This window comes from Annulohypoxylon truncatum, assembly GCF_022578515.1.
Source record: "Annulohypoxylon truncatum strain CBS 140777 unplaced genomic scaffold F4807scaffold_28, whole genome shotgun sequence".
In the NCBI taxonomy this organism is placed as follows: domain Eukaryota; kingdom Fungi; phylum Ascomycota; class Sordariomycetes; order Xylariales; family Hypoxylaceae; genus Annulohypoxylon; species Annulohypoxylon truncatum.
This window is the reverse complement of record NW_025953814.1, coordinates 378,427-403,793: the sequence shown is the minus strand read 5'-3', so window position 1 is coordinate 403,793 and position 25,367 is coordinate 378,427. Positions and strand designations below refer to the sequence as shown.

At 48.7% G+C, this 25,367-nt stretch overlaps 5 protein-coding genes across 5 annotated transcripts; 2 read left to right on the top strand and 3 right to left on the bottom strand.

The window, feature by feature from the left end:
* Positions 1-3,775: 3,775 nt before the first annotated feature.
* F4807DRAFT_462813 (uncharacterized protein) lies at positions 3,776-4,173 on the top strand (the record flags this gene model as incomplete). The annotated part of the gene is made up of 2 exons (XM_048001882.1): positions 3,776-3,984; positions 4,068-4,173. 2 exons carry the CDS (start codon positions 3,776-3,778, stop codon positions 4,171-4,173), a joined length of 315 nt encoding a protein of 104 aa, XP_047851882.1.
* A 5,381-nt stretch (positions 4,174-9,554) lies between these two features.
* Positions 9,555-12,300, top strand: F4807DRAFT_435516 (uncharacterized protein). Its single transcript, XM_047998892.1, has 6 exons — positions 9,555-9,871; positions 9,922-10,173; positions 10,233-10,352; positions 10,403-10,518; positions 10,575-11,115; positions 11,167-12,300. The coding sequence occupies exons 1-6, from the start codon at positions 9,761-9,763 to the stop codon at positions 11,953-11,955; spliced, it is 1,929 nt and encodes a 642-aa protein (XP_047851881.1). The 5' UTR covers positions 9,555-9,760; the 3' UTR covers positions 11,956-12,300.
* A 627-nt stretch (positions 12,301-12,927) lies between these two features.
* On the bottom strand, positions 12,928-16,084 carry F4807DRAFT_469385 (Afadin and alpha-actinin-binding-domain-containing protein). Its single transcript, XM_048002707.1, has 2 exons — positions 15,756-16,084; positions 12,928-15,630 (listed from the first exon to the last, which is right to left on the bottom strand). Exons 1-2 carry the CDS (start codon positions 15,936-15,938, stop codon positions 13,057-13,059), a joined length of 2,757 nt encoding a protein of 918 aa, XP_047851880.1. The 5' UTR covers positions 15,939-16,084; the 3' UTR covers positions 12,928-13,056.
* Positions 16,085-16,900: 816 nt separating this feature from the next.
* Positions 16,901-21,390, bottom strand: F4807DRAFT_186147 (phosphatidylserine decarboxylase-domain-containing protein). Its single transcript, XM_047993629.1, has 5 exons — positions 20,615-21,390; positions 20,504-20,548; positions 18,170-20,420; positions 17,366-18,117; positions 16,901-17,306 (listed from the first exon to the last, which is right to left on the bottom strand). The coding sequence occupies exons 1-5, from the start codon at positions 20,777-20,779 to the stop codon at positions 17,148-17,150; spliced, it is 3,372 nt and encodes a 1,123-aa protein (XP_047851879.1). The 5' UTR covers positions 20,780-21,390; the 3' UTR covers positions 16,901-17,147.
* A 1,914-nt stretch (positions 21,391-23,304) lies between these two features.
* F4807DRAFT_186133 (HAD-like protein) lies at positions 23,305-24,551 on the bottom strand. Its single transcript, XM_047993628.1, has 2 exons — positions 24,257-24,551; positions 23,305-24,190 (listed from the first exon to the last, which is right to left on the bottom strand). The coding sequence occupies exons 1-2, from the start codon at positions 24,351-24,353 to the stop codon at positions 23,316-23,318; spliced, it is 972 nt and encodes a 323-aa protein (XP_047851878.1). The 5' UTR covers positions 24,354-24,551; the 3' UTR covers positions 23,305-23,315.
* Positions 24,552-25,367: the final 816 nt, after the last annotated feature.

Sequence of the window (25,367 nt, the reverse complement as noted above, 5' to 3'; positions counted from 1 at the left end):
ATGATGATTTCAGAATTGATTAAGTCCTATTGGGTGGCCTTACGAATTTACGTAGAGATGTATGCAGTTGAACCGCTGCGCCCCCTTTAACAGCGTATTAATGCGATTGTTATCCAACAGATTCACGGATGAAGTAATTCGTCGCTATAGCATAGACATTACTCATATTTCGGTATGAATGACTCGAAGAGTTCCTTTTGTCCATTGTAACTAGTTGTATCTTTTAGAATATGTGAATTATTGAAGTTGTCATGCTTCGCTGTGGCGCCCAGGCCGAATGTGTCCTTATTGTTGGCCGTAGCGGATGTATAATTCAATTCATTCTTACTGGGTAGGTTATCCACGGATATTATCATGTGCTTCGATCTCACCAATTTGCATGGGTGTGTCAAGCCGGGTATCTGTCAATCTGTCAGGACCACCGCGCCGTCTCCAAGGCTCCGGGTAGGGTAATTCCGTCATCATCCTGGCGACCTCACCCACGATAGCAGAATAGGTGCCTACTAGGGAAAGGTAGTGATTAGTGATGTGAACCGCGATTCCGCATCCGGCTCCGGTTTCTTAATGTATTCTATATACTTCTGTATGCACGTGGGTATAAGGTAAGTTAGTACCTTACAAGACATGCATGGGCTAGCAGAAGTGCAAGCCGTACGATAACCAATCGTCACACATAACCACGCACACCATACATACTTTGGGGTACTTACAGTGAGATGCGACTGTCGCGTGCAGCCCCGGACTATCTACTGGGTTACGCTGCATAGGAGCGGTGCCAGAGACGAATAGAATAGGAGAAGCTGCTTGTAATAGGGAATTGACCTATGCAAGGTACGCCTTCCTCTACTGTCCTACAATAGCGCTTGATAGCTTGATAGGCACAAATCGGCCGGCGGGAAGTTACGCGGAGCCGTCTAATAGTTCAATATCATACGTTTGGCCATGCTTCTTGTCCAGCAAATTGGCGCTAAGTGTCTTTAACGAACTCCTTCTAAGCACTTTACTCTAGATGTTGTATGTTAGTAAAATAGTCATAATAATGATGATGATGATGATGAAATACTACACTATGACATTGTAGATTGAAATGTTCTGCTGACCACCCTTGGTTGAGTAAATCGGCAATAGAGAGAATGGCGGAAGGGTAGGCCGGACCGGCTGTTAACACCATGCGGCGATGATTAAATCCGTTTACCTATCCCATGGAACCCATGCAATTTCGATCCTAAAAGCCGACCCAAGCCACCCGACAGGTCGATAGCGGTGTCGTCAATACAACGGTAAGTGAGGTCATGCCTTGGTTTTTAATCAGGACACTGACTAAACTATAGCTCGCGCTTCCATCAAAGCCGGACCACACCTATCACTGTCTACGCCGATGCTCCCGGGAAGGGTCGGGGGTAGGAGGCAAGTTCTCGCAATTTCGAGTCGAAGTTCGGCTTATTCTCAAGTATTTGAAATCCATCATCTCTAAAGAACAAGCGAATTCCTCTTCGTACATGATTTGACATCAGTGCATATCAAATAAGAAAATATTTGACAATTATCAAAAGCGTGACTCTAGGTTCGGGCCGCGAAAGTTCAAACCTTACATCCATGGGCCCTAAAATAGAAGCTCAAACTCAATTCTTAACTCTAAATCATTTTAAGGACTTTAAAACAACGTAAGAAGTAAATAGCAGTGATAGTCCTTAATTTATCAATACTTATTACATCGTTTTTTTAAGAAGAAAACAACTCAACATTTGGAAATGTCATACTAAACAGACCGTCTATTGTAAACGCTGGACAGTCGTAAGCACATGGAATAAGAAAATAATCACCGTTGTTTCTAACAAACAACACCTACCCATGTAAGCACTGCACTGGCCATTGACTGCTAACAACGCACACAGAAAGCCTAGGAAGCCCCGGGATCGACCCCCAAATTTTTGAAACATCTTGAAATACTCGTCATTACCTACATAGCAGGTATGAGCAATACAGTCCCATCTTTGAATCCGTGATTGCCGGTTGCTGTGAAAAGGCGCAGTAGTATGAGTGCCGGATTGTTAGCCGGACGGTAGGGCGTCTACGGGGTTTATCGCTACCTTTGCCAAGCATCTTGCTAACAGGTTGCAACACGGCGATACCTACCTGAGCAAAATTAAGGGTTCACATGCCGCAAGTTATAAAAAACGATATCCAAGGTTCCCGGAGTGTCAGGTTCTGATATCATTGGAGTAGTATACTACGGCCTCTCGAGATCTGTGTAGCAACACTGCCTTTTCCTGACGGTATGTATAGAAACATGAGTTCTGTCAGGTACTCTCGGATACATGGCCTGTCAGCTTCGCTGCAACCTGAACGGTACGAGGTCTTGGGGGTATCCATCCTTGCCTGCCAGGCAGGGAGCAATCTGCAGCTAGGGTACAAAGTACGTACATACTTCTAAATGGATCAGCCCTGCAGGGAACCTACGAAGTTTGGTAGGTCGGTCCATGGCCGAATTCCCATTTCCAATCGAGAAGAAGAGTGGTCGATAATTTGATCCGAATCCGAATGACGAAGGGGAAAAAAATAATTCGATCTATTTTCTATTCTGTTGTAGCACAGAAACACAAACAAACAAACCAACCCACCACCATACACGACGACGACAATGGCCATTTACATACAACTATTTACGATCACAACCATGACTGCAGAGATTCCCAACGACGTTCATGTACACATATTACACATGTTATACATACTATACATACTACCATTGCTACCATAATTACTTCTTCTGCTACCAATCCGATGTCCACCCCGGCTTAGACACTAGCAGAGATGCAGTCAAACTAACTCCACTTTCCGTCACTTCTTCACCTGACTGCCTGAAAAACGAAGCAGAGGTAGAGGATGCAGACCAGGTACTCTCCATCGCCCGCCTGCGCTAGTGTGGCCGGCGGGTCTCTTCCGCCATACCTATACCTCTTTCTACCTATTCTTATTTCTTATTTCCTATTCTATTCCAATACGGATACCTTCTTCACCTTTCCAACCCTCGCCCGCACCCTCGCCCTCTCATCCATAGACTACATCCCGTATACCTAAACATGCTGGCTGCGCATTTACTCATCATGGCAAGGCAGCTGCCGCCCCCCCTTCACCACCCCCTGCGCCGCCTTTTTCCCATGTACCCATCATGGATCTCTTTTTCAGACTACGTCCCGTTGACCTGCATGTAAGTTGCATGCAAGATACGGACTTAGTCAAGCCGGTATTCGAGTAAGCTTCTGTCGTCACTTGGTGACTTTCCTTGTCCCTTCCCTGTCCCTCAATGAGAGGCACGCGCAACCTGGCCAGGCTGCAAAAACCCTATAAGGCTACGATGCCTCTTCTCGCCCTAAGTCGCAGCAGGACTCCTGTCGACTCATCAGTCACCTGAACACATTCACTTCCCGGTCCTTTCCTTTCGTGTTCTCTAGGTCGGCCTTTTTATTTTATAAGATTTCGTTTTGCCACTGATTCCCAATCCGTCTTGACTTCTTCCATTGCTTCACATCTTCACACCTTGAACATTCATACCGTTCACTCCGGATCACACTGGATCACGACCATCACACACGAGACCGCATACCTGCACGATCCCACGCATACCTTGCCAATCTAGGCATACAATTACTGTCCCCTGCCCTCGTCCTGAAGCCATTGACTTACATCCCTACCATCCCGAGACATTAAACCTTCAAAATGTGCTATCAACTAATCGAACGATACTCGGCTTGCCACTGCCTCTACTACCAGCATGCCGTCGACCGTTGCCCAGCATACGGTCAGTCGGGGCATCACATCACGACCCGAACGATCCTGGTGGGATATGCTTGCCAGAAGCACGCACAAGCGAGCAGCTACGGCTCATATGCCGGAGGCCAGTCATATTCCGACTCGGGGTACTATAGCAACCAGTCCCGAGATGGCTCCTACAGTCACCGTCGATGAAAAGTGTTGTCTTCGGTAATGGGCTGCTGTGCGTGGCATTCTCCGCCGCTATTGAAGTTCGAATTCGAGGACTGGGTTTCATACCTGTACTCTTTCAGACCTAAACCGAAAAGGTGGTCGCCGTCCCGTCGGCCCTCTCAGCTATCGTTGCTGTTCGTAGGCCACGACCGCATAATGTCAACGTCGGCTCCCCCCGCCCTATAATGAAGCCATTGGGTCTCTTGGCGGCTTGTCGTTCGATTCGGCACTGAGCGATTTTTATGGATGCCATTATGTCACACATCAAGTTATCGAAGACTCAGACGGAACAGGATATGACATGTCATCTTTAATGCCGTCAAACGGCGACGGAGCTCCGTTTTCCGGTTACCCCCATACTCGGCAGTTGCACTTATCTGATGTTTCCTAGCATACCATGGAGAAAAACAAACCACGGCTTTTCGAACTTCACGGGCTGGACGCCACTGCTCTCCTTCAACGCTTCTCAACTTTCCATTTTTCTCTCTCTTGTACATTGATTTAGCATAGCGTCGGCGAGGGAACAATTCTTGCATTGGGAATCGGAGGATACACAAAACAGATGAGGTTAATGTGGTTTCCGACTCATGTTATCTTAACGTCACGGTACGGCATGGATCGAATCAACATCTCACGAGAAACGTTAAGTGACGCGGAAGTAACTGGATCAAAAAGGCCGGCTCGAACAGCTTCTGTTTTCTCTCATTCCATGGTTTTGGGTTACGCATCTACGGACGTTCGGGAATATACCAGGCGTTTTTTTTTCTAGGAGGGATCATCTAATTTTGGAGGGAGGGAAGGGGATTTGAGTGCTGATTTTCTCTGGAGGGGATTATGTGATCTCGGTACTCAAACTCCAACTTCCATTTCCTTGCTTTCTTGAGTTGCGCATCATTTCCTTCTGGTTCGTTTTCTTTGGGGCTGCACTCTTCTCCTATCTCACTGTTCTAGGTTTCACACGTTCCTGCAGGTCAGGTGTAACAACAACGACAATGTAATGACGCTCGGGCAGCAGTCGGATCATGTATTTCTAACCTGTTTCCTTTCTTAAAGAGCTGCAACTAGCTGAGCTAGGTTTTGGGCTGTTGGAGGGACAGGTAAACTGGATTTACCCTAGTTGGTAGGATTTGGTCGGACTCCGTGGTCTGCCTGGCACAGCCCGATGGTCGACCTGATCCTCATCGTCCACTCCTACAACACCAACAGGAAGCAGCCTTTTGCTCTTCGTCTGGTCACGAAGGTGCACTTAAAAAAACACTATCTAGATTAGAACTCCCAGCGAGCATAGAGCGGAGGATGCCCTGCAAAGTCTGGGGAAGATACACATTGATCACGCAATGGACACTCGATAGAAAGCAATTGACATTGATTAGCTGAGAATTACCCACCTTCTAGAATTCGGCCCCAACTACGGGGAATATCGTGTGTGCATGTTATGACAATTACACCTAGATGAATAATCAACTTCTGATTTCTAAGCACTTGCTCACCATTAGTGGCAACCTAAGGTTTTGGGATTACTACTATAAATCCGACATGCGTCAATAATCACAGAATATATTTATAAGATAATTTCCATCGCAGCGTAGGACTCTATATTTGCGCAATACAATTACTCATTCGATAACTTCCGCACTCCTACACAATCCCGAAGAGACCAAGTATGCCTAGAATGAATCATGCCGACCCTCCGGTCCAACCAGTGGACAATACGTGAAACGAGAGTGTGATAGAAACTTTTATTAATCTTGGTATACTGAAACGTAGTTGCAAAATGGCCCCCAAGACGCCACAGTGGATTGTAGCCTTGCCAGCCTCGCAGGTGGTGAGGCCACCCATCCGGATCGTGGGTACCCAACCTCCCCCTTGGAGCGTGCACATACGCAATTACCCTATCGAACCTAGGGGGACCGTGAACGTGCATGTACGGATGCAGGACGAATCAGCATCTTGCTCCGCTGATAGGTTAAGCGTAGCCCCCGGCACTAGTAAGACAAGTTAAACGTGCCTGCGTGAGCACTACCACACCACACTGCCGAACCAGTCACCTCGCGTATTTTGGTCGAACGACAGGTCCGAGTTGGACCCAGGAAACAGGAACAGAGCGCGCTTGTAACCCCATCGACATGCCGGCCGAAGATGGAAATCTAGTGGGTATCCCTCGATGAAATCGGGTGGGTGCGTGACGCATCACGGACTCCAAACTGATACCTTGTGGTGCCCATTACGAGTTGCAACGCTCAAACCCCTACCAGCCCTACCTATAGATAGGTATATAGGCAGATGGGTTGGTTGAATGTCGAATAACGTCATGTACACTGATCCCATCCACACATCTCATGTACCTAAGACAACATTGGAACTATTCTGAAAAAGGTCCACACCCCCCAGCCTTTTCGTGAGAAACAACAAAAAATCATAACAATAGAAAAAATAAAAAGCCCCGCTATCAGCTTTGGTGGGGCTCACGGGCCGATAGAATGGTGATGCCGGACTGGTGAAGAGTTGCGGACGATGATTGGTTACCTATTATGTTTTTAGGCTTTGGGTACATGGATGGTAGCTAAAAATAACACGTAAGGTGAGGTACCTTTACCTAGGTAGTAGTTACCTTAGTTACCTCCAGCTTACATACAGGTAGGTATGACGGATGTAGTTTAGTAACTTCCCGTTCTTTTCTAGAAAACAGCCGATTCCCCTGCTACTCTTTTCCACGCCTTTTCCATTTTTGGACAACTTGGGTTCGTAAGGTTGACTTTCTCCCAAGGGATAGCCCTTACGAATCCAAGACATCCAAGACATGCAATTCCAACAGACCCAACTCCTCCGATCTACTTGCTACTACTCACCCGTAAATCTTAATAGGTCGATATAGGAATGGATATGTATGAATGACTGCATACGTAACCCACACACGCACCACCGGTAGGGCCTTACATAAATTGGATTAAGTACGATGCACGATGTACGATGTAGCAGCGATGCACCAGGAAATGATAGATGGATGCCGACCGGTCCGAGAGCCGAGCCATCCACCAGCATCAATCACTACCAATCACTACCAATCATCGTCGTGCGACTCATTTCCTGCAACGGCAAGACTTACTGTGTCCTGCGTGTCTTAGTTGGTGGTGTGGCATCTGGCAGTGTCCGGTTCTACCGCAGCTGTTCCACGTGGCTTTTGGGGGCTGTCATTAGGCGCCTCTGACGCTGTAGACGCGGGCCCTGGGAGCACAATATGTGGCTCCCATCGCTTAACATGCAAGGCGAAGCTCCAAGTTTTCTCGGCTCTCAGCTGAAAAACCTACCTATCTAACATTCTGTGAACCGAGAAGCGGGTTTGGAAATTGTCGGCCCATGTCTACAAGTGCTACAGGCAGATAAGCGTAGGAAATTACTAAGGATCCAAATATTTTCAACTGCATGATTACATCCATAACACCTGTAACATGAAATCCCCATTATCTACCTGTCCGTTACCCCTCTAGTTTATGATGGACCCATGGCCATCCAACGTCAATCCGGCCAGATCACGTAAGTAGGTCTTACTGGATCGTCACTGTTAGATCCAAGACAGCTCAGGTTCTCCGTGAAGGATCCCCGTACCGAATGCGGGTACACACTCAGAGGCTTAACGATCCTGCAAGGGGCAGCGCTCTTCGTCATTACGATTGCTGATGGGGGTAAGGGGGGTGGAAGCAGAGTAAGCTATAACCCCTCACGACAGAAGGACAACGCAGAGCGAGGATGCTGGAAATAGACCACGTCGGCCCGCGGTGACCTAAAGTCATATCATCGTCGCCGTCCTTCACTGCCCTTGCTGTACGGTGTATGCCTTATTACGTCGTCTGGCCTGGCCGATGCTGGGCTGAAAGAGGGAGAGCTCGCAACGTGAGCTGCGCAACATAGCAAGATTAGCGACGGGGCAGGATGGGGATGGTCTATCGGGTATATAAAAATAAGAAAGCGGGGACTCTGAAGTCGTACGAAGGAGATAAAAATTATCTACGGGGTACGGAGAAGAGACAAGCAAAAAGGTGGGGGATAGAGGAAGGGAGGACCGGGTTTGGGATAGATTGATATCTATTATTTCTCCGCCTGCCTTTCCCACCCGTGCCACCCCGGAACTAGGCCCGGGGTGAGATGATCAAGAATACGGGGTTCTGCGCCTCTTCGTTGGGCGAATTCGATAGGGATAGGTGCCAGGAAGACACTAAAGCGGGAGAGGAAGAGAGATAAAAAAGAGATGTAGGGATGGCCATCCTGAGCCCCGTGGTGGCAGTTTGCTCTACGGCTCCTTCGGTATAACAGCGCCTCCTCCTGTGATAACACTACCAGGTATAATCAGGTATATATATCCGCCGCGGCGAAGAAAAGAAGGGAGTTCCCGTCCGGGGCCGTAGGATAATGTAAGTCATTACATTGTGCCGCGTAGTACCAACGGATCAATTTCTAAAATATCTGAAATGTCAGATAATGAAATAATAAAAACAGGGTTGAAGTGAGAGGGGAACCAAATTGGAGGACTTGGCGGCGTCGTGCCACAAGCATGGAACCTTGGAACCTTGGAACCTTGGAACTTTGGGACCTCGGAAATCTAATCTGCCTACCTAATCTCGTTTGGGCTCTTTCAAACACTAGTATGGTAGGTACGGCCTGGCCTGGTACGGCTAGATAGATCATGACTTTAAGTTCCGCATTCCGCCCCCGCATTGTTCGTGTCACAACGGATCTTTCGGCCGGGGGTGTTTGTGGTACTTACCGTATATAGACATGGCATGGACTCAGCTTAGGCACTCCTTTTCTATCGTCAATGTTCCTCTAAGGGTTAGACACTAGGTAAGTGTGCTACCTAGGGGGTTACGATATATTCATACGTTGACTACTATAGTAGGTCGGTACTATGGCACGCCTTTAATTGAACAGGAATAGCATGAATGAATTGTTATTTCAAGGACGTGGTATGGTACCACTTTCCCTTTGAAAATTCTACACCCATAGCACTTACTATGTAATTTACTTTTTATAGGTTGCACTTGATATGGTGAAAAAGTTCCTTTGGTATACCTATACATAGAAGGGTATGATAATAACCTGATTAGACCTTTCAATTTATCTAGCAACTAGACATCTATCCTAAAGTATCTGTCCCGGAAGATCCATTCAAGACATGGCAATTGTACTGATACTACAAGATAAACGATATAAGTACTTGAAAACTTGCAAGTATGATAGCTTCCAACTTGAAACTTGGAAATTGGATATTATGTAGTCTGAGGAAATCATGCAATAATTTCATGTACATACATAGAAATAATCAGTCAACTCGTATATCCAGGTCTATTCTTTCCGTTACTTAGGTAGGTATTATCTGAAAGTACCTATCCATCTGTAGTACCTGCTAGATGAACCAAACAATGCATTAGGTACATGTATGTACCTGAATATGCAAGTAGGCAACCCCGCTACCCCGCCAAACCTTAATCAACTAAATCACTGCCCTACCGTTGCACTTTACGCGTCTAACTGTTTTGCAACCGCGTTGATTCAATATTGATTTTCTACTTCCTCAACTTCCATGCAACGCCAACACCACCTTAATACTCGAATTTTGCCAACGCTACAAGATGTCGTTCCTTGAGGAGTAAATTCGACTATTCGTGCTTTACTACATGATTAACACTATCAATTCATCAGCGGCAACCCTGTAACGTCATATGCCGTCTCACTTATTTCACATGAACCGCGATCATTTTGGTGATAATCTGTAACGATGGCTGCTGTTACGAACCGAGGTGCGGATAGGGCTGCTGCCTTATTTCAAAAAGGCCAGAAGTTTTACAAGGCCCAGCAGTACGATCTTGCTGAGAAGGCTTTCCTAAAGGTAAACTACTCATTGATTACCCTCTACTTGACACGTGCTTACCTTTCTAGGCTATGGATATGTGCAACTGTGGCGTTTCCGTCCAGAATCAGCCGCGTATTGACAATGATATCTTGTTAGGAATTAAGAAGAAGGACCTGAAAGGGGCTCTGACAAAGCTGTCAGCCTCCCAACGATGCAATAGCCGACTCCATCTAGATATGCTCGACTCCATTATTGCTACTTATGAGGCGCAGGCTAGGCTTGATGAAGCGCTCGAGTTCTCCTTGAAGATGGTCAATCTTTCCCCAAGAGAGCCAAAGGTTTGATTATCTTATTCCCCTCCAGATTAATGGATTTTGATACTGACCTCTATATCTAGAGCTATCTGCGCTTGGGAAAGGTTCTTAGACTGAAGAACCAGCAGACTACTGCTTATCACAATTATAAGCAAGGCATAGAGCTCGTCAAGCGAAAGAACCCAAACCATCCTCTCTTATCCGTAAGTGTGTATATCGAATTCCACCAACCTCAGCTAATTATTGCGCGTAGAAGCTGCACGCCCAGAAGGACAAGGTGCTCCCCTTAGCTTCATTCGATCCTATGACCGAACTTCCCATCGAGCTTGTGGGGATAATATTCAGGTTTCTAAACACTAGGACACAATGGTAAGTTGTTCTCGTATAATAAATCAACACATATTGTTTATTAACCCGTGAACTAGTCGCTGCTTATGTGTCTCTAAGACTTGGAAGACTGTCTTGACTACAAAATCCCTTAGCGACCTGTGGAAGGTCCAGGAGTACACATTCACCCGGCTCAGACAACCATCTTCGCCAAGAATCTTCGCAAGTTTCGCATCCAACTGGAATTATGCGGGTCGAAGTATTACAGAGCTGTCCGTTGATGGTTGCGCCCAGTTCTTAAAAATCGGTAAACTTGAGCGGCTCTTCCGCTTCTTCCAGGACCTCAAGGTTCTGAAGCTAAGAGAACCACATGCAGTTCTTGATTTAGGAGCGTTGCCGGAGACGACAAAAAAGCCTAAACTTAAAAGTGTCTATTTAGGTCACGGAGTACAACCCTCACATAGGCTTTTACGGCAATTGCTCGAGTCTTCTTCTGCTTCCCTAGAAGAGCTCTCTGTCTTTAGATTTCCAAAGAACGAACATGAACATTGGCTCCGTGACTGGCCAAAGCTAGAAAAGTTAAAGGTTATTCGTCTTTTGGGTTCAAATGTAATTGATGCTTTGTCACCGACTAATATCGTAAGTTTGCACAATCACCCTGCTGATATTTATAATCCTAACTATATACAGAGCCGCCTTATTGAATTGGCTCCTAATCTAGAAGAAGCCTGGATCGATCCTTTTACTTGGGACCTCATGCCGATGATGTGTGGCTGGCGAAGACTACAAAGCATATCCGTAAGGATACGCATGCAATTTGGCGGTCCTAATCCATTCGCACATGTTCACGAGCAATTGCGCGAGTTCCATCTGGAAATGCCCCCTGGGATAAGAATTCTTGGCCTACTTTTAGACGGTACTCTTCCCCAGGATTCTCGCCCTTATTTTCAAAATATGGAGAAACTGTCAGTACTGAATTCCTCAAAACCGCCTAGTGGATGCATGTTCGAGTTTTTTGTTAGGGGTGGCCTGGAATCCGGTACTTTACGAGAAGTACATTTCGACCCGTTGCCTGCCTCGGACTTCTTTGGAAACTCACGAGTTCCTACAATCCCTACTTGGCTTAGAAGCGACAGTGTCACCTATTTCAGCTTGACGGGATTCGCGCGAGATGGTCTTCATGAACACAGATTACTGGAGGATGTTGTGCTCGAAATAGCTAGCCGTTTCCCCAACTTATCCACTGTGGACGTGTCCAATGAGCCGTTCCCTGACACCTTACTAGCGAAGCTCATCCAGAGAGGTGTCAAGACGATCTACTGTCGGCCGGCACTGCCTAAGGTAGACCTTAGTGTCTGGGCTTCTCGCAAATTTGGGGCACAGATCATCACCGGTCTACCGCCTCACATACCCGCATACCACCCAGACCAGTGCCGAAATACTACCGCTCTCCCATACTTCGACCCATCCGTTTTCTAATATTCGTTCAGTGGATATGGCCTTTTTGATTCCTGTATGTCCACGTACTCGGATAAAATGGACGACATTGCGGAAATTCCATTTCTTCTCGTCGCTGGCACAAGGCTAGGTTGGTCTACTTCACCGTCCCACTTGAGATGCTCACTTCCCTCGGATTCTTTAGAGTTTATGTGCAAGGAGTTCCGGTTCATAGGCGGACAACTGGTACTTCCCACGACGAGCATAGCAGCAGGATGTCAAGGTTTGCGCTTGTCTCTACCAACGATCCCTGGAGGTCGGAAACATAGATCTAGCAAAGCATGATCGCGGTAGTTAACACCTGCCATAATACATAATTCATAATTCATGATTCTATTCTGACTTTTCTTAAATGTGAACGAGAGATCTTCATTGCGTAAATGGTATAGAACAAAGTAAATAGATCCACCAGCCAGCATTGCTGCTCTGCTTGGTGTATGGTGCCTGACGTGCCGTGGTGCCGTAGTTCGCCTAATCCTAATCCCGTCCCTCCCTGGGGAAGGAAAATAGAACTGAACAGGACTAAACTAAGCTATACAAAAGGTGTAGAAAGTGTAGAAGAGTAGGTAAGGTAAGGTAAGGTAGTTCTTTTTCATGTCATAACGTATCGTAACTTAAAAAGCAATCCACTACTCCATCCATGCCTGGGTAGCTAGAGACAAAAGAAAAAAAAAAAAAAAGGACCACCGAATTCCTCATTAAACTCCCGGCGCCGTCATCGTTCGTCGCCGTCGCCTTGCAGCTTTTCGAGCTTCTCTTAGGGATTTGCCTCCTTGTTTCTCTTTTTGGGTAAACAATATGCCTCCCGGGGAAGGGAAAAGGCATTCCAAAAAAATACGTTTCGTGTCATTCCGTTATCGTCATTTCTCCCAACGTTTAAATATCCCGCCCTCCTTTCATCCCATCGTCCTAACCCCTTTCCTCTCCCCGATTTCCCCCCTTCGCGGCCGTCAAAAGATAAGTAGTATAGTAAGGTTCGTAAGGTAGGTTAAGTAACGTATAGTTGAGAATGTAAATGAGTCAGTCAGTGAGTAGAGTAATCCGAATCTAATCTAGGCAGCTTTTCTTTTCGTGCTGCGGGTTTCAGTTCGTCGTTCCTTGGATCAACGTCTCGAGTTCCCAAGGACTCAGCGTGCTTCTCCTGCGCGAGGCGACCTTGCTCGTGCGGCGTTCGCCGCGGTCGCGTCTGCGCTTGGTCACTTTCATGCCTAATTCGACGTCTTGCTGCTCTTGTTCTCTAGCACCTAGAGACCCCGCGAGCTCGTCGATGTTATCGTCTTCGGCTTTTTGTTGGTTCGCCCGATCTTGGTTCCGGGCAGATTTCGGTGTAGGCGGTTCCCTGTCACGTTTCACGGGGTCCGTGGACTCCTTTTCCCTATCTTCCTCCTTGATCCTTGGCTTTGGGCTTGCTAGCCCCCCTTTTTCTGTCCTCTCTTTCTCGGGAGGCGAACTATTGCCATTGTTCGAGGTTATGATGGCAGGCGGAAGAAGCCCGCCGTTGCGCCTCGTCCCACCGCTCCGTACGGCTCTTAGCTTAGCTCTTACGCGAGCGGCATCAGCCTCGCGTTCAGAAGCGGCCAGTTTTGCGGCGATAGTGGCCATGGTCAAGGGGCTCTGCGGCGGGTTGGCGCTGCTATTGGGTCGTGGTAGACGGGAGTTCACGGGCAGGTTAGTCCGGAGAGGCGAGCGCGGCCGGGGTATCGACGGCTCCTTTACACTATTGGCTGCAGACTTCATAGACTTCAAAGAAGATGAGGACGTAGGCCTCGGTGATTGGGGAGCAGTGGTAGTAGCAGGTTTGCGGGAGGAAGAAGACGAGGGTTCCTGTCGCGCGGCAGGACTTGTCGGATCCGACGACGTTCTCTTAATCTCGGCCGTCAATGGGTCCGGCGAGTCTCTCGACGAATTCGGTCTCCTCGACGACGACTTAGCAGAGCCCTGTCCATTCGTACTACTTCCGGGCTCCGGCTGAGACTTTGATTGTATTTGCTGCACCAGGTTCACCGTAGGCTTCGAGAATAGCTTACGAGAAGGATCCGTCTGCGAGGGCCTTTCACCCGATTTCCCGAACAGCGGGCTATCGTACGAGGAAGTCGAGCCCGGGCGGGTGTCCTGCCACGGCGGAGAGCGTTTGCCCGCCGAGGTCCCCTTCTTCTGCTGGGGAGACTGAGGCTTGATAACGTGAGGCGGCGGAACAGGTCCCTTCTCCTCTTCTTCTTCTACTATTAGATCCCAAGTGTTCTCTTCGATAATAGTCGTGAAGTCTCCCGGCCGCTTACGGAGCGCGGGCTCGCGCATGGTAGGTCCCTTATTCCCCGACGAGTACGAGTCCTTGAGCGGGCTTAATTGCGGTGGGATCGGGAGCGGAGGTGAATCCAACGATGCTCCATATGTAGATTCCTGAAGGACTTGGACGTTCGGCTCCTCTTGCTCCAATTCATTTATATCGATATCGTCCTCGTCCTGGAAGATGCTGGATTCCGAATCCAAATCATCGTTTTCTTCGTTCTCATAGCCCGGCGCGGGGACTAAATGTAATGACTCGGCTGGGCTCGGAGACCTGTGTTGTCGCGGGGACTCTTCCCTCTCCTCTTTAATGAGGCTCAGTCCCCTCGGGCTATTTTGCGTGTTTCCGTTTTCGTAGTGATCATATTCGCCCTTATACCCGCTTTCTTCCTCCTCTTCCTCGTGAACGCACGAAAGCCTCATCTGCAGCGGCACAACATTGACCGTCTCCTCAACATCCCTGACCCTAACAGGGCTGAGCCTAAGGCCCATGCGGAGATCCTCGATATCGACCGTCTTGCCGCTCGAAACCATGCGCTTGCGCCAGCCGTCAATCATGTGCACGGCGTCCTTCCACCTGGACTCCATGGTCTCGAGGCCAGCGCGCAAGCGGGTGATGGCCTCCTCGCGGACCTCGACCTCCTCGATGGGCACGAAGGAGGGGTTCGTAAGTATCGTCCTAAGATGGTCCAAGATCCCCTCCAACTCGCTCGCCAGCTCCTCCGCGCTCTTCTGCGGCGCCAGGACCAGCACATCCGCACCGCCAACATCCGACTTGCGTCCGGAGCCCGCCTCCGCGCCATTCGCCGCACGCTCAAGGCCGCTCATATCCCTGAGCCCGTCGACCGTCCTCCGGACCAGCGCCAGCAAGCCCTCGTTCTCCTCGCTCAGCCCCCTCGCCAACTCCGTCAGGAACGAATTCGTCTCCAACCGCAGACTGTACCCCTCGGCCTCGGTCGCGCCCGCGGGCAACCCGCCGCCCTTCTCCTCGCCGCCGACCTCGCCCGTGACGCTGATGCTCAGCACGTCGCGGCTCCTGCTACCACCACGCACGCGGCTCGCGTCGGCGACCGCCTTCTTCAGGCCGTCGATCTGGCGGTCGCGCTTGCGCACCTCCGTCGCGCAGGACGCGCGAGCCTGGACGAGCAGCGTCTTGCTCTTGGCCGCCTCGTCCCGCAGCTTGTGCGCCGCTTGCTCCGCGGCCCTGAGCTGGGCGCGCAGCGCGCGCTCCGCCGCCTCCGCGCCGTCGAGCTTGCGCTGCAGCTCCGCCATCCGGTCCGCCTGCCGCGCGAGCTCCGTCGTCTGCCGCTGCGAGTCCGCGCGCAGCGTGCGCAGGGTCGTTGAGAGGGACTCGCGGTTTTCTGCGTCGCGCTGTTTGGTTTGCACATTTTACGTTAGCTAAATTTGTTTTCTTATCTCGTATTTTATACGTGTCTACATATACATTCCGACCATGGACACCAGTGAAGTTGTATAGGGGAGAGTAAAATACGTACGTCGCGTCGTAGGATGAGGTCGTTGATGACGCTCATGACCTTCCCCATGGTGGCTTGCAGTCCTCCCTCACTAGATTCCGGGTCCGCGAAGTTGATGTTGTGGCCATCACGCAGCAAGCCGCGTGACATCAACTGGTTGTTGATGTACAGCGACGCTGTACGAAGATTGTCGGGGTCGACCATTTTGTCGTGTCGTTTCGTGTCGTGTTCGTATTGCTCTTATTATTTCCCCCCTTTTCCGATTCAGTCGTATTCAAGATTGGCGTGCTTCGCTCACAATCGTCCGAGAAGGCAGTAAGCAATGAGGAATTTACCAATTGGTATCGATGCTGTCCGCATTGGCGGTGCGGGTTGCTGCAGATATGTATATGTATGTGTATATGTATACACTGTATTCTGTATCTGTATCTCTGTATGTATAATTTCGTCACTCCGATGAATCCGGCGATGGCCTCTCCACAGCCGTAGCGATAGCTTCAAAAAGCAATTGAATCCTCGCTACGCGCGAAGAGAGAGCCTATGAAAGCAAGAGGACGGTGCCTTGTCGAATGTTGATTCCCTGTTAGATTTATTAGTATTACGGCGACGTTCCAGTTTTCGCTGGAATGTTTTTCTTTGAAATGTCCAGGTTCAGACCGTTGCTACGCGGGGTTGTAAAGTAAACAAAAACTTTAACGTTAACCTACCCGAATTGACAGGGATCTAGGGTAGGATCAGTCCTATTGGTGGCCAGTAAGAGAAGGTTCCAATTCAATTCCTACCCCACAATCTGCGCGCCTCTGCACCTTGCTGCGCCTACCTGCGTCTGACCCCCCATTTCCTACTCACGTGGAAGCTTCTCATTGAACACCAATTTCTTGACCGCATATATATAATTGGAAGTGTCGTGTCGGTGTGACTTGCATCTCTGTTGGTTTGGTCACTTATGTAGTTACGAACGTCCTTCATATCCACACCGATACCGTCGTCCTAGAGACACCCGTAAGACATCGTACGGTGTCCAGGAGAGATGAGATCCTTACGCACGTTAGTACTGAGCTGTACGTCATTTATTGTCGCAGTGCCATAGGTTCGAAACGGACGCAGGAGACGGGGAACGAGTCCGATATAGGATCATCGTGACACTTTATTGGAAAGGCTATTTAACCCCTCTCCCATGTCAAAGAAGGTCAAAACACTAATACCGCCTGCTCACCTAGATCCCTAGTTTGATAACTATATCTATCGTGTTGATAGAGATGCAATTGACTTCCTGGTCTTATGCTTGAAAAACCTCATCTATCCACCTCGTCAAGAATCCTATTCTCCTTGAAAAGTCGTCGCTTTCAATGGTACAACGCCGTTAGAATGCAATTCATGAATGTATCTCTTGACCCCGCCACCAGTTTCTCATTAGTGCAGGTTCCCCTCATCTGCGGTCTCGACGCCACCACGGATGCGACGGTGAGCTTCCGCCTTTTCCGCCTCTGTGACATCTTTCTCATCCTTGCGCATATCTGGCGCAAATTGTGGCACCTGCGGGGAATGACCGACCGACATGCCCGCTCGGATCTATAGATATGTGAGCTTCTAGACTTAAGACATTGAATTTGTTGAGTGTAAGAACATACCAGTGTTTCCAGCGCACTGGTCGAGTTGTCGACCAGGTCAGCGTCGAAAACCATCTTTCCAGGTTCAAACAATGTGACGATGGTGCTGCCTCCAAATTTGAAGTACCCAAGCTCCTCGGCTCGTTTCACTTGCTCTCCCTCCTTTCGAGTGATTACTGTGCTACCAACCATCATGGCACCAACGCAGATCACCATTACCCGACCGAATAGTTCAGTATCGATAGGGCAGAGGACACGGACATTTTCCCCATATACATCTAACGCCGATCGGATAGCCATTGGGTTGACAGTGTAATACTCGCCCGCAATGAGCTTTGGCTCGCGTAGTATACCGTCGACGGGGATATGAAACCGGTGATAATCCTGGGGGGCTAAACGGAAGATACCCAGTCCGCCATTGTCGTAACGCTTGGCATCTTCGGGATATGCGTCGCCAAGCAGCCGCTTAACGGAAAACTCACGGCCTTTGATCCAAATGCTAGTTGCTGAATCGATAGTGTTGAAGACAACAGACCGACAGTCCGCGGGTGACACGATGATGTGAGGATTATCCGGGGCCGAGCACGGCCGAGCATTCGGCTTGAGCGCACGATAGAAGAATTCGTTGAAGTTCTTAAATTCCTCAACGGGCCGAAGGACTTCGGACATATCCAACTGGTGGAAATCGATGAATGGTAAGATCTGAGATTTCGATGCGGGGTCATCGTATTTCTTGCCCTGCTTGATGCTCAAACTCTTCAGCAGCTTGCGAACTGTGGAATTGTTAGTAAAGCTGTTGTTACGCGGGCCAAAACTGGTACTCACTCCGCTTGTTCTCCATATCCTTCGACTTCAAGCCCTTGTACAGCAACCGAATTCCTAGCCGCACATAGACACTCATCTTTTCTTCGTTGATCTGACCAGTTAGACGATCCTGCACGAGGATATTGGCCGAGTTGGCGCCAAGCTTATAACCACCGTATGAGATCTTCGTCATGACTTTCGAATACCACTTCCTTTGCGCTTGGCTTGCTGTAACGAACCCGCCCATCATCAGTGAATTAACCTGGCGCCAGTCCTGGCTAGCACATGTAGCGATGTGAGTGATGATGTCTGCATCTTTCCGCTTGTTGAGCCGAGGCTGGTGGCAGATTGGACATTCTCGAATTTCAACCACATGTTCCTCGCCGCGTTCGGTGTTGAGGTCGTCCTTTTCCAACGCTTCACCTTCCTCTCCAGGTGTACTAAGATCAGGGACCGCGATAGTTGGAGTCGCTGACGGGGTCCCCTGAGCGCTTGAGTCTTCTGAACTAAGAATGAAGGTCCCTTCCTCTGAAGGCGTGACACTGCTGCTTTGACTTGACGTAGTTAGGAGATTCTTCACCTTATCTGTATCAGGTACTAGATTCTTCAACCTGTCGGTCACTAGAGGCGGTTTGTTCTTAGCTTCTAACTGATCCTCTAGGCAGATGACGGCTTCATCCATAGTAATCTCCTGCTCGCCGTTTGACGCCTCGTGCGGGAATCTTTGGAAGAAACTATCGATGGTAGACTCATGCAGAGTAGAACCAAGTGTATCGAGCATAGTGGTTAACTCAACCTTGCTAATCTCGCCACTTTCATCTGCATCATATTGTCGCAACATTGCGCGCCAGAACTGTTGCCTTAGGGCGGTATACGGAACATATTTGGCGCGGAAAGTCAACATTGGGCTATGTTTGGCTTCCCATTTTTCCAAATTCTTCATCTTCAATGGAATTGTGAACACGTTAAAATCGGGATCGTCGGCATAGTCATTGTTCTCGTTGTTGCCGTTGCCGTTGCTGTTACCGTTGGAATTTCCGTTGCCATTGTTCACGCTGGCCACTTGATCAGGCGTCAGTGACGCGGAGTTCGGGGCGGACGTAGGGGCAGCCTTCATATCCACTTGTCCTTCGGCCGTAGACAATGCTGAAATCGCACTAGAGTTCTTTGGCAACACGGGACGGCCCTTGGACAAACTCTGAGTAGAAGATGATCTCGACATGCCTAACCTTGCGAGCCGTGATTTCTTTTCCCGAACGTACTCGGCAGGTTCCTTCAAATCATATAGGCCAGTCTCAGGATTGGCTTTAGGACTCCTGTCGATCAATTCCTGCACAGGGAACGAGGTAGAAGCAATGAAGTCGTTCCCCGAGATCTTGTCGCGATCTATGACCGTGAAAGAAAAGGAATATGTCCGCTCGCGACCCAGGACATGGAAGAGCATCTTCTCATTGAATACCGGGTTTAGATTATGACGAACGACTCGGGTACGATATGTCTTTTTCCCTAGGGACGCAACAACGAAAGGATCCATATCGAAGCTAGTTTTCGTGAAGTTAGATTCGGGAGGAAGATCGTTAATGTTGCAGATTTCGAGGAAGATAAGTCCAACTACGTCACTGCCTCCGTTGATAAACTCGTAAGGGTTTTGTCTCTTTTTACGCTTCAAGCCCTTGATCCTAAGCTTCCTCTTCCTCTTCTCTATGTTCTCGGGTTTGTTCGGATCTCCATCTTCATCCTCATCCAGAACGTCGTCATCGTCCTCGTCATCCTGAGATCCCTCCGGGGAGGTTCTGCTCGACTGGGTCGATGAGTTTGATTCTAACCTGGGTGTAGAGGTCGGGCCAAGTGTCGGTGTCCTATTGGGAGTGGGATTGCGGGATGAGGTTTCGGGTAGAGTGGTGGCAAGCGAACGAAGCTTTTCCAAGATTTGAAGATCCGTCGCATCCTTGTTAGTGGAATCAAATATCGTGCACTGAAGCAGAACCTCCCCGGACACATTGTTCGACTTCTTTCCTCGTTTCTTGCTCTTGAGGGGATACCATTTTGGCTCCTGTTCGGTCTTTTCGTTGGAGAAGATCTCCTCGAGAGCCAACTCGAACTCGCCGAGGTAGTCCTTACCAAACCTATCCTTGTCCCAACAGATACAATCAAGAAGTAAGTTGTCGGTACCAGTGACAGGGACGGTGCAGGCAACGTTCCATTCCGGGTTCAGCGTTTTCGGGACATGATGAGTGACGAATTTGGTTTCACCGCATGTTAGTTGGAGATACTAGAAAAGCGAAATATGTTAGACTGTTCATCGTTTGTATTATTTGGCTATGAACATAGTTCAAGAGTCAGGGTTCAACCAACCGGATCGGATGTGCCCCCGCGATCTTTTGCTGCTAGGTTTCTCGCCTATATTTAGCAGGTTAGAATTCACGGCCGTATCCAGAGCTAGCATAAGCAATTGGTTGCCCTTACTCGAAGCACAACTATCTTTAGGACCAAGCCCGTATCCTTTCGACCCTCCGAGACATTGGTATCGGTTTTTGGCGGCATGGGACTGCTGCTGCGACTATTGGTGGTAGAATTGGCGGTAGAGTTTGTGGTTTTGGTTTTTAGTCTTTGAGGTATAATACGGACCATGGTGGAAGAGGAGGAGATTCGGAGTAAGTAGGCTAAGAAGGATTAAATTATAATTAGGGAGGGCGAATTCAAGGGACAAGAGCGGGAAAGTGCAAACGTGGGTGACGTTTTGCTTGGTCCCGTCTTGGAAGTTGCTCGGTATTTTGGCGAAGTACCAGCTGTACCAGTAACCCCCTCTTCAGCTTTAGGTGCGTCGTGCTTGGTGCTTGTGATACTCGACCGGATTTAATGCGCTAGGAGTTTGGTATGATGTCAAAGGAGGATAGTACGTGCTCGGCGTAAATAGGTATCATGCAGGTAGGTAGGTTACTAGGTAGTAAGACTAAGAAGAAGAAAAGAAACGAAAATAATTCAATAACTACATTCAAGCTCAGTCAAGCTCCTGTAGGTGTTTAATTAATTGATAATGATGATATTAAGGTAGTATGTTTCGATAGCAAGGCCAGGTATACAGAATACCCCCAAAAATGAAATGAAAGGAGATGTAAGTTAAGGAAAAGAAGCTGTCTTGGACCTGAGACCCATTTTGAAGCTGGAACATCTGAACTAAATTATCTTTGGAGGGGCAGCTGGGGCAGTTCGGGTTGAATAGTTAAGTCTGGTACATCCACAATCCAATTGAATTTGTGCATGCATTGCCTGGTACAGAGCAGCACTAGTAGCTGCTAGAAGTACATAGGTATGTACCAGTACTTATTTATTGGGGGCATCTACGGATCATCAGTAGACTTCAGGGCAGTCCAGAGCTCCTGCTGACGCCAATAGTCACCCCGCCTCATCTACCACAGCGGGTGCCACAGGGCTCTAATCGGGTTCCACTAACAAGATTGTACCTAGAAAAGTACACGTAAATTCGATGTTCCTGTCATCCCCTAAACCGAAAAATAAACATGGCAGTGTTTGCATACGTAGAAGGCGATATGTGGGCATCGCTAAGTCGAACGTAAGTTTGGATAAAAATAGATTCCATACACGGACAGTTACGGAAGAATAAAGTTGAAAATCAAAGTTAAGGTCTGGTTTAGGAAGTTGCTGAAACTTCTCTCGGTCTAGAATGGGTCCAATACACTGTACATAAGCATTGGGGAAGCTTCTATTGGAGCTGGGGAAGTATCGGGGGCATTGGGGGATATTGGAGGAACACAAATTAATTTAGTTGATGGTTCTTTCGATATTGATCAATCAGCCAGTTCTGCCAGTCTATATCATCAATCTACAAAAATCATGTGAGGGGGGTTATAATTAGATAATTAAACAACAAACCGAGTAGGAGATTGAAGGTTTGAAGCAAAGCATCGGTTTTGGGTTTAGCAGTCCGGCAGTAGGTAGGGCTGCGTCTTGGCTGGTCTTGTTGGCTGTTAGCTGCAAGACAACGGTGATCGATGATCGCCCAGTAAATGTAACGGAGACCTGGAATCGACAAGGGACATCTTCCCATAGGTATCTCATGCAGCAAACCGAAGGAAGTGCTGGAGTCAAGGGTAAACCCAAAACACTATCGCTATGTCATTCTACATAGTCGTCGAAGATGCCGTCTCTGCCGCGATCGATGCCAGATGCCTCTTCTAGGCAGTTACTTGCCGAGATCTCCGTCTCCGTCTTACGACCATACGAACATTGTGTTCTCTCCATGTCATATTCCTTAGTAAAGAAAGGCGATGAATGGATAGCTGCCTAGAAATCATCAGCCGAATACCCGCGTGAACGATACGCGACGTAACTGCCATGATGGCTTATAAGACGCATATCACCAACCCTTTCAGCTCTTTCTTCGTTCTGTCTCGATGTGGGAGTTTCGTTCCTCCTCCCTCAGCCCAACCAAAGCGCAGCTGGGTGGCTTGATGCGGAGGGATCGGATTCATAAGACGTCAAATGAGCTGATCCCCAATTCTGCTGCAGGCAGAGTGGATATTCCTCTGCTTCCCATTGGCTCGATCTTGCGATTCGGGCAATGCTCTTTGTGCGTAGTATGTAATACATCGAGATATGCAGGATAGGTATGTGTCTGACCTGGCGGTGCCCCAGTGGTAAAACGAAATATCAATGTAAGAACCGTATCCGAAGTGAAGTATAAAACAACGAACAAAAGGACAGATTACATAGATAAGTTGATTATACCTGTAGTTATACATAATAGGTGTTCCAATTATTGTCCCAGAAGGAAGAAGGATGATGCCCAACTCGCTTAGCTATGGCGCACTCATACCCTGATACCAACATAACACCACGAGCATGTGCCGGACAGCTGAACAACTGAACAACTGTATTTATAATTCTCGTCGGATATTTAATTGTTTCTACTATCCTAGAAATAATATATCTCTAGCTAATGTATCTTTGGCATACGTATATCTCATTAGATCATCTGTATCGTATATCAATCCAAAACGCCTTAGGGATTCTTCCTTGTGCTATCCCATATGGTATCCTGTAACTCCATATCGCCACCCAATGCTAGATGAAATGAGATTAAACGCCGATATATGCAATCCGACCTTGAACATAGGTAGGTAGGTAAATAAAAATCATCCGCTCCCTAAATCGCCGTAGCCGCCTCCGTAACCTCCACACTCGGCGTCTTCAGTTCGGTAAAGGCCTCGGGCCACAGGAACATCTTCTCCTCCTTCGTCGGGCTCATGACCACATATCTCGGCACGGCGCTCTTGCTCGAAACCCGTCTCCACATGTTAGCGCGCGGGTTAAAGCGCGCCGGGACGCCCTTGCCGCCCGTCTTGCGCTCGTCCTCCTCCTTGATGCGCTCGATCTCGCGCTGGATGTCGGCGAACGTGTCGAAGGGGATATACGGGATCTTGTGCTCGAGACAGTACTCCTCGAGCCTGAGTCCGCGCCGCGCGAACAACACGTCGGCCTCGCGCGCGGCGGGAAGGTCGGACACGCCGTCGCCGATGAACACGATGAGCGGGATGGAGCCGTCGTCGCAGGCGAGCTGGGCCTGCTCGCGCGCCTCGGTGATCGAGAGCGCCTTGTCGTGGCCCAGCTCCGTGTCGTGGCGCCAGATGGGCTTCCACTGCGAGCCGTCGGCCGAGATGTGCGCGTCGTTGGCCACGATGTCGATGTGCGCGGCCTCCTCCTCGCCCAGGAAGGTGTCGAGCACGCGGCGCAGGATCGGCTTGAGGCCCGCCGAGATCACGTTGAAGGGGATGTTGTTCGCGATGCAGAATTGGTGGAAGCGCTGGAAATCCGGGTCGATCTCGAGCGTCTTCTCCATCACCTCGAAGCCGTCTTCGAAGGGCACGTTGAGGGATCCCCACATCTCCTCCGATACGTCTCGGAAAGATCGCTCGCCGGTCTTGATTTGCTCGTCTAGGATTTCCCGGTGCTTGGAGCCGCAGCCGTGGTTGTCGAAGAGGACGTGGCCGGTGTCTTGCATGAAGATTGTTCCGTCAAAGTCTGATGTTATGTTAGGAGACGGTTCATATAGGTTACGTAGTCGTTATGTAAGTGGAAGTACCGTACCTGAGAAACATATTATCTTTCTCTTGACATTCTGACTCTTAGCATCGCCGAGGGTCTTAGCCTCGGGAACCGGAGGTGGTGTAAGAGCGATAGGCATCTTGGATAATGTTTATAAGTGTATATGGTCTAAAGTCTAAGTGGTATAAGTTTTAAGAGGAAGGCTGTAAGTTTATCTTATTAATGATAAGAATGATTGTTGTTTTATTTGCTTGGTGAAGCTAATTGTTTTAGAACACATCGTGAGCGTGGCAAGATAGCTAACTTATAGAAGTTTTCCATCGTGAAAAATTGGAACGGGCTACACAGCCCGGAGGACCCTTCACGATGCCGAGACCAAACATTAGCATACTCAAAGGAAGCCATCGTCATATCACAGGCGACGGCCTAATCCTGGCTATGTGATTGGTACAAGGGTTGCATGCAAGCCCCCGATACAAAGTGCGGGTTCAAGTTCGGCAGAAAACGAAGCCATCGTCCTATCTGCCTGCATACTGATGCATACTGACATAGTCTGGAATCGACCAATCCCACCTATTTTAGCGCCATTCGGACCACCCGACCAGTTTCGAAATTTCTGGCCAAGTCATAGGCCAGGGGATCGAGAAATCCCTTCAGATCGAAGGCGGCCTGGACATGCGTCGGATACGGCCTATCCACTTTTATTCGTCTGCCCTAACGTCGTGTTCCCAATCTCTGAGATTCCGGATCGGCCTCAGGTCTTTTCCCTAAATCTAGATTTCTTCTGAAACTAACTGCGAGCTCACAGAAGAGTATAAGATCTTCGTTTCAAAGTCGATGCCTCGTCAAATCATTTTTTGTAAATTCTACCTAGTTCGTGATAGTCAAAGAGGTTTCTGGATAGGATGACGAATAACTGTTGGGTCTTTTTCTCCGATAAGTCGTAATAGCCCTCGACGCTAGTGTAAGTACGTGCGGACGCATACAACATTAGTTTGCAGCTTTTTTAGAATGAATCCATTTTGACGGGTCACGATGTTCGATTGCGTCTGGGAACATGTGTAAGAACGGTAGGCTCTGAAAGAGCGTTTGCAAAAGGGCCGAGTAGCGAAGTGATGTCATGGACGGGATCCAACTTCGATTCCCACGACAA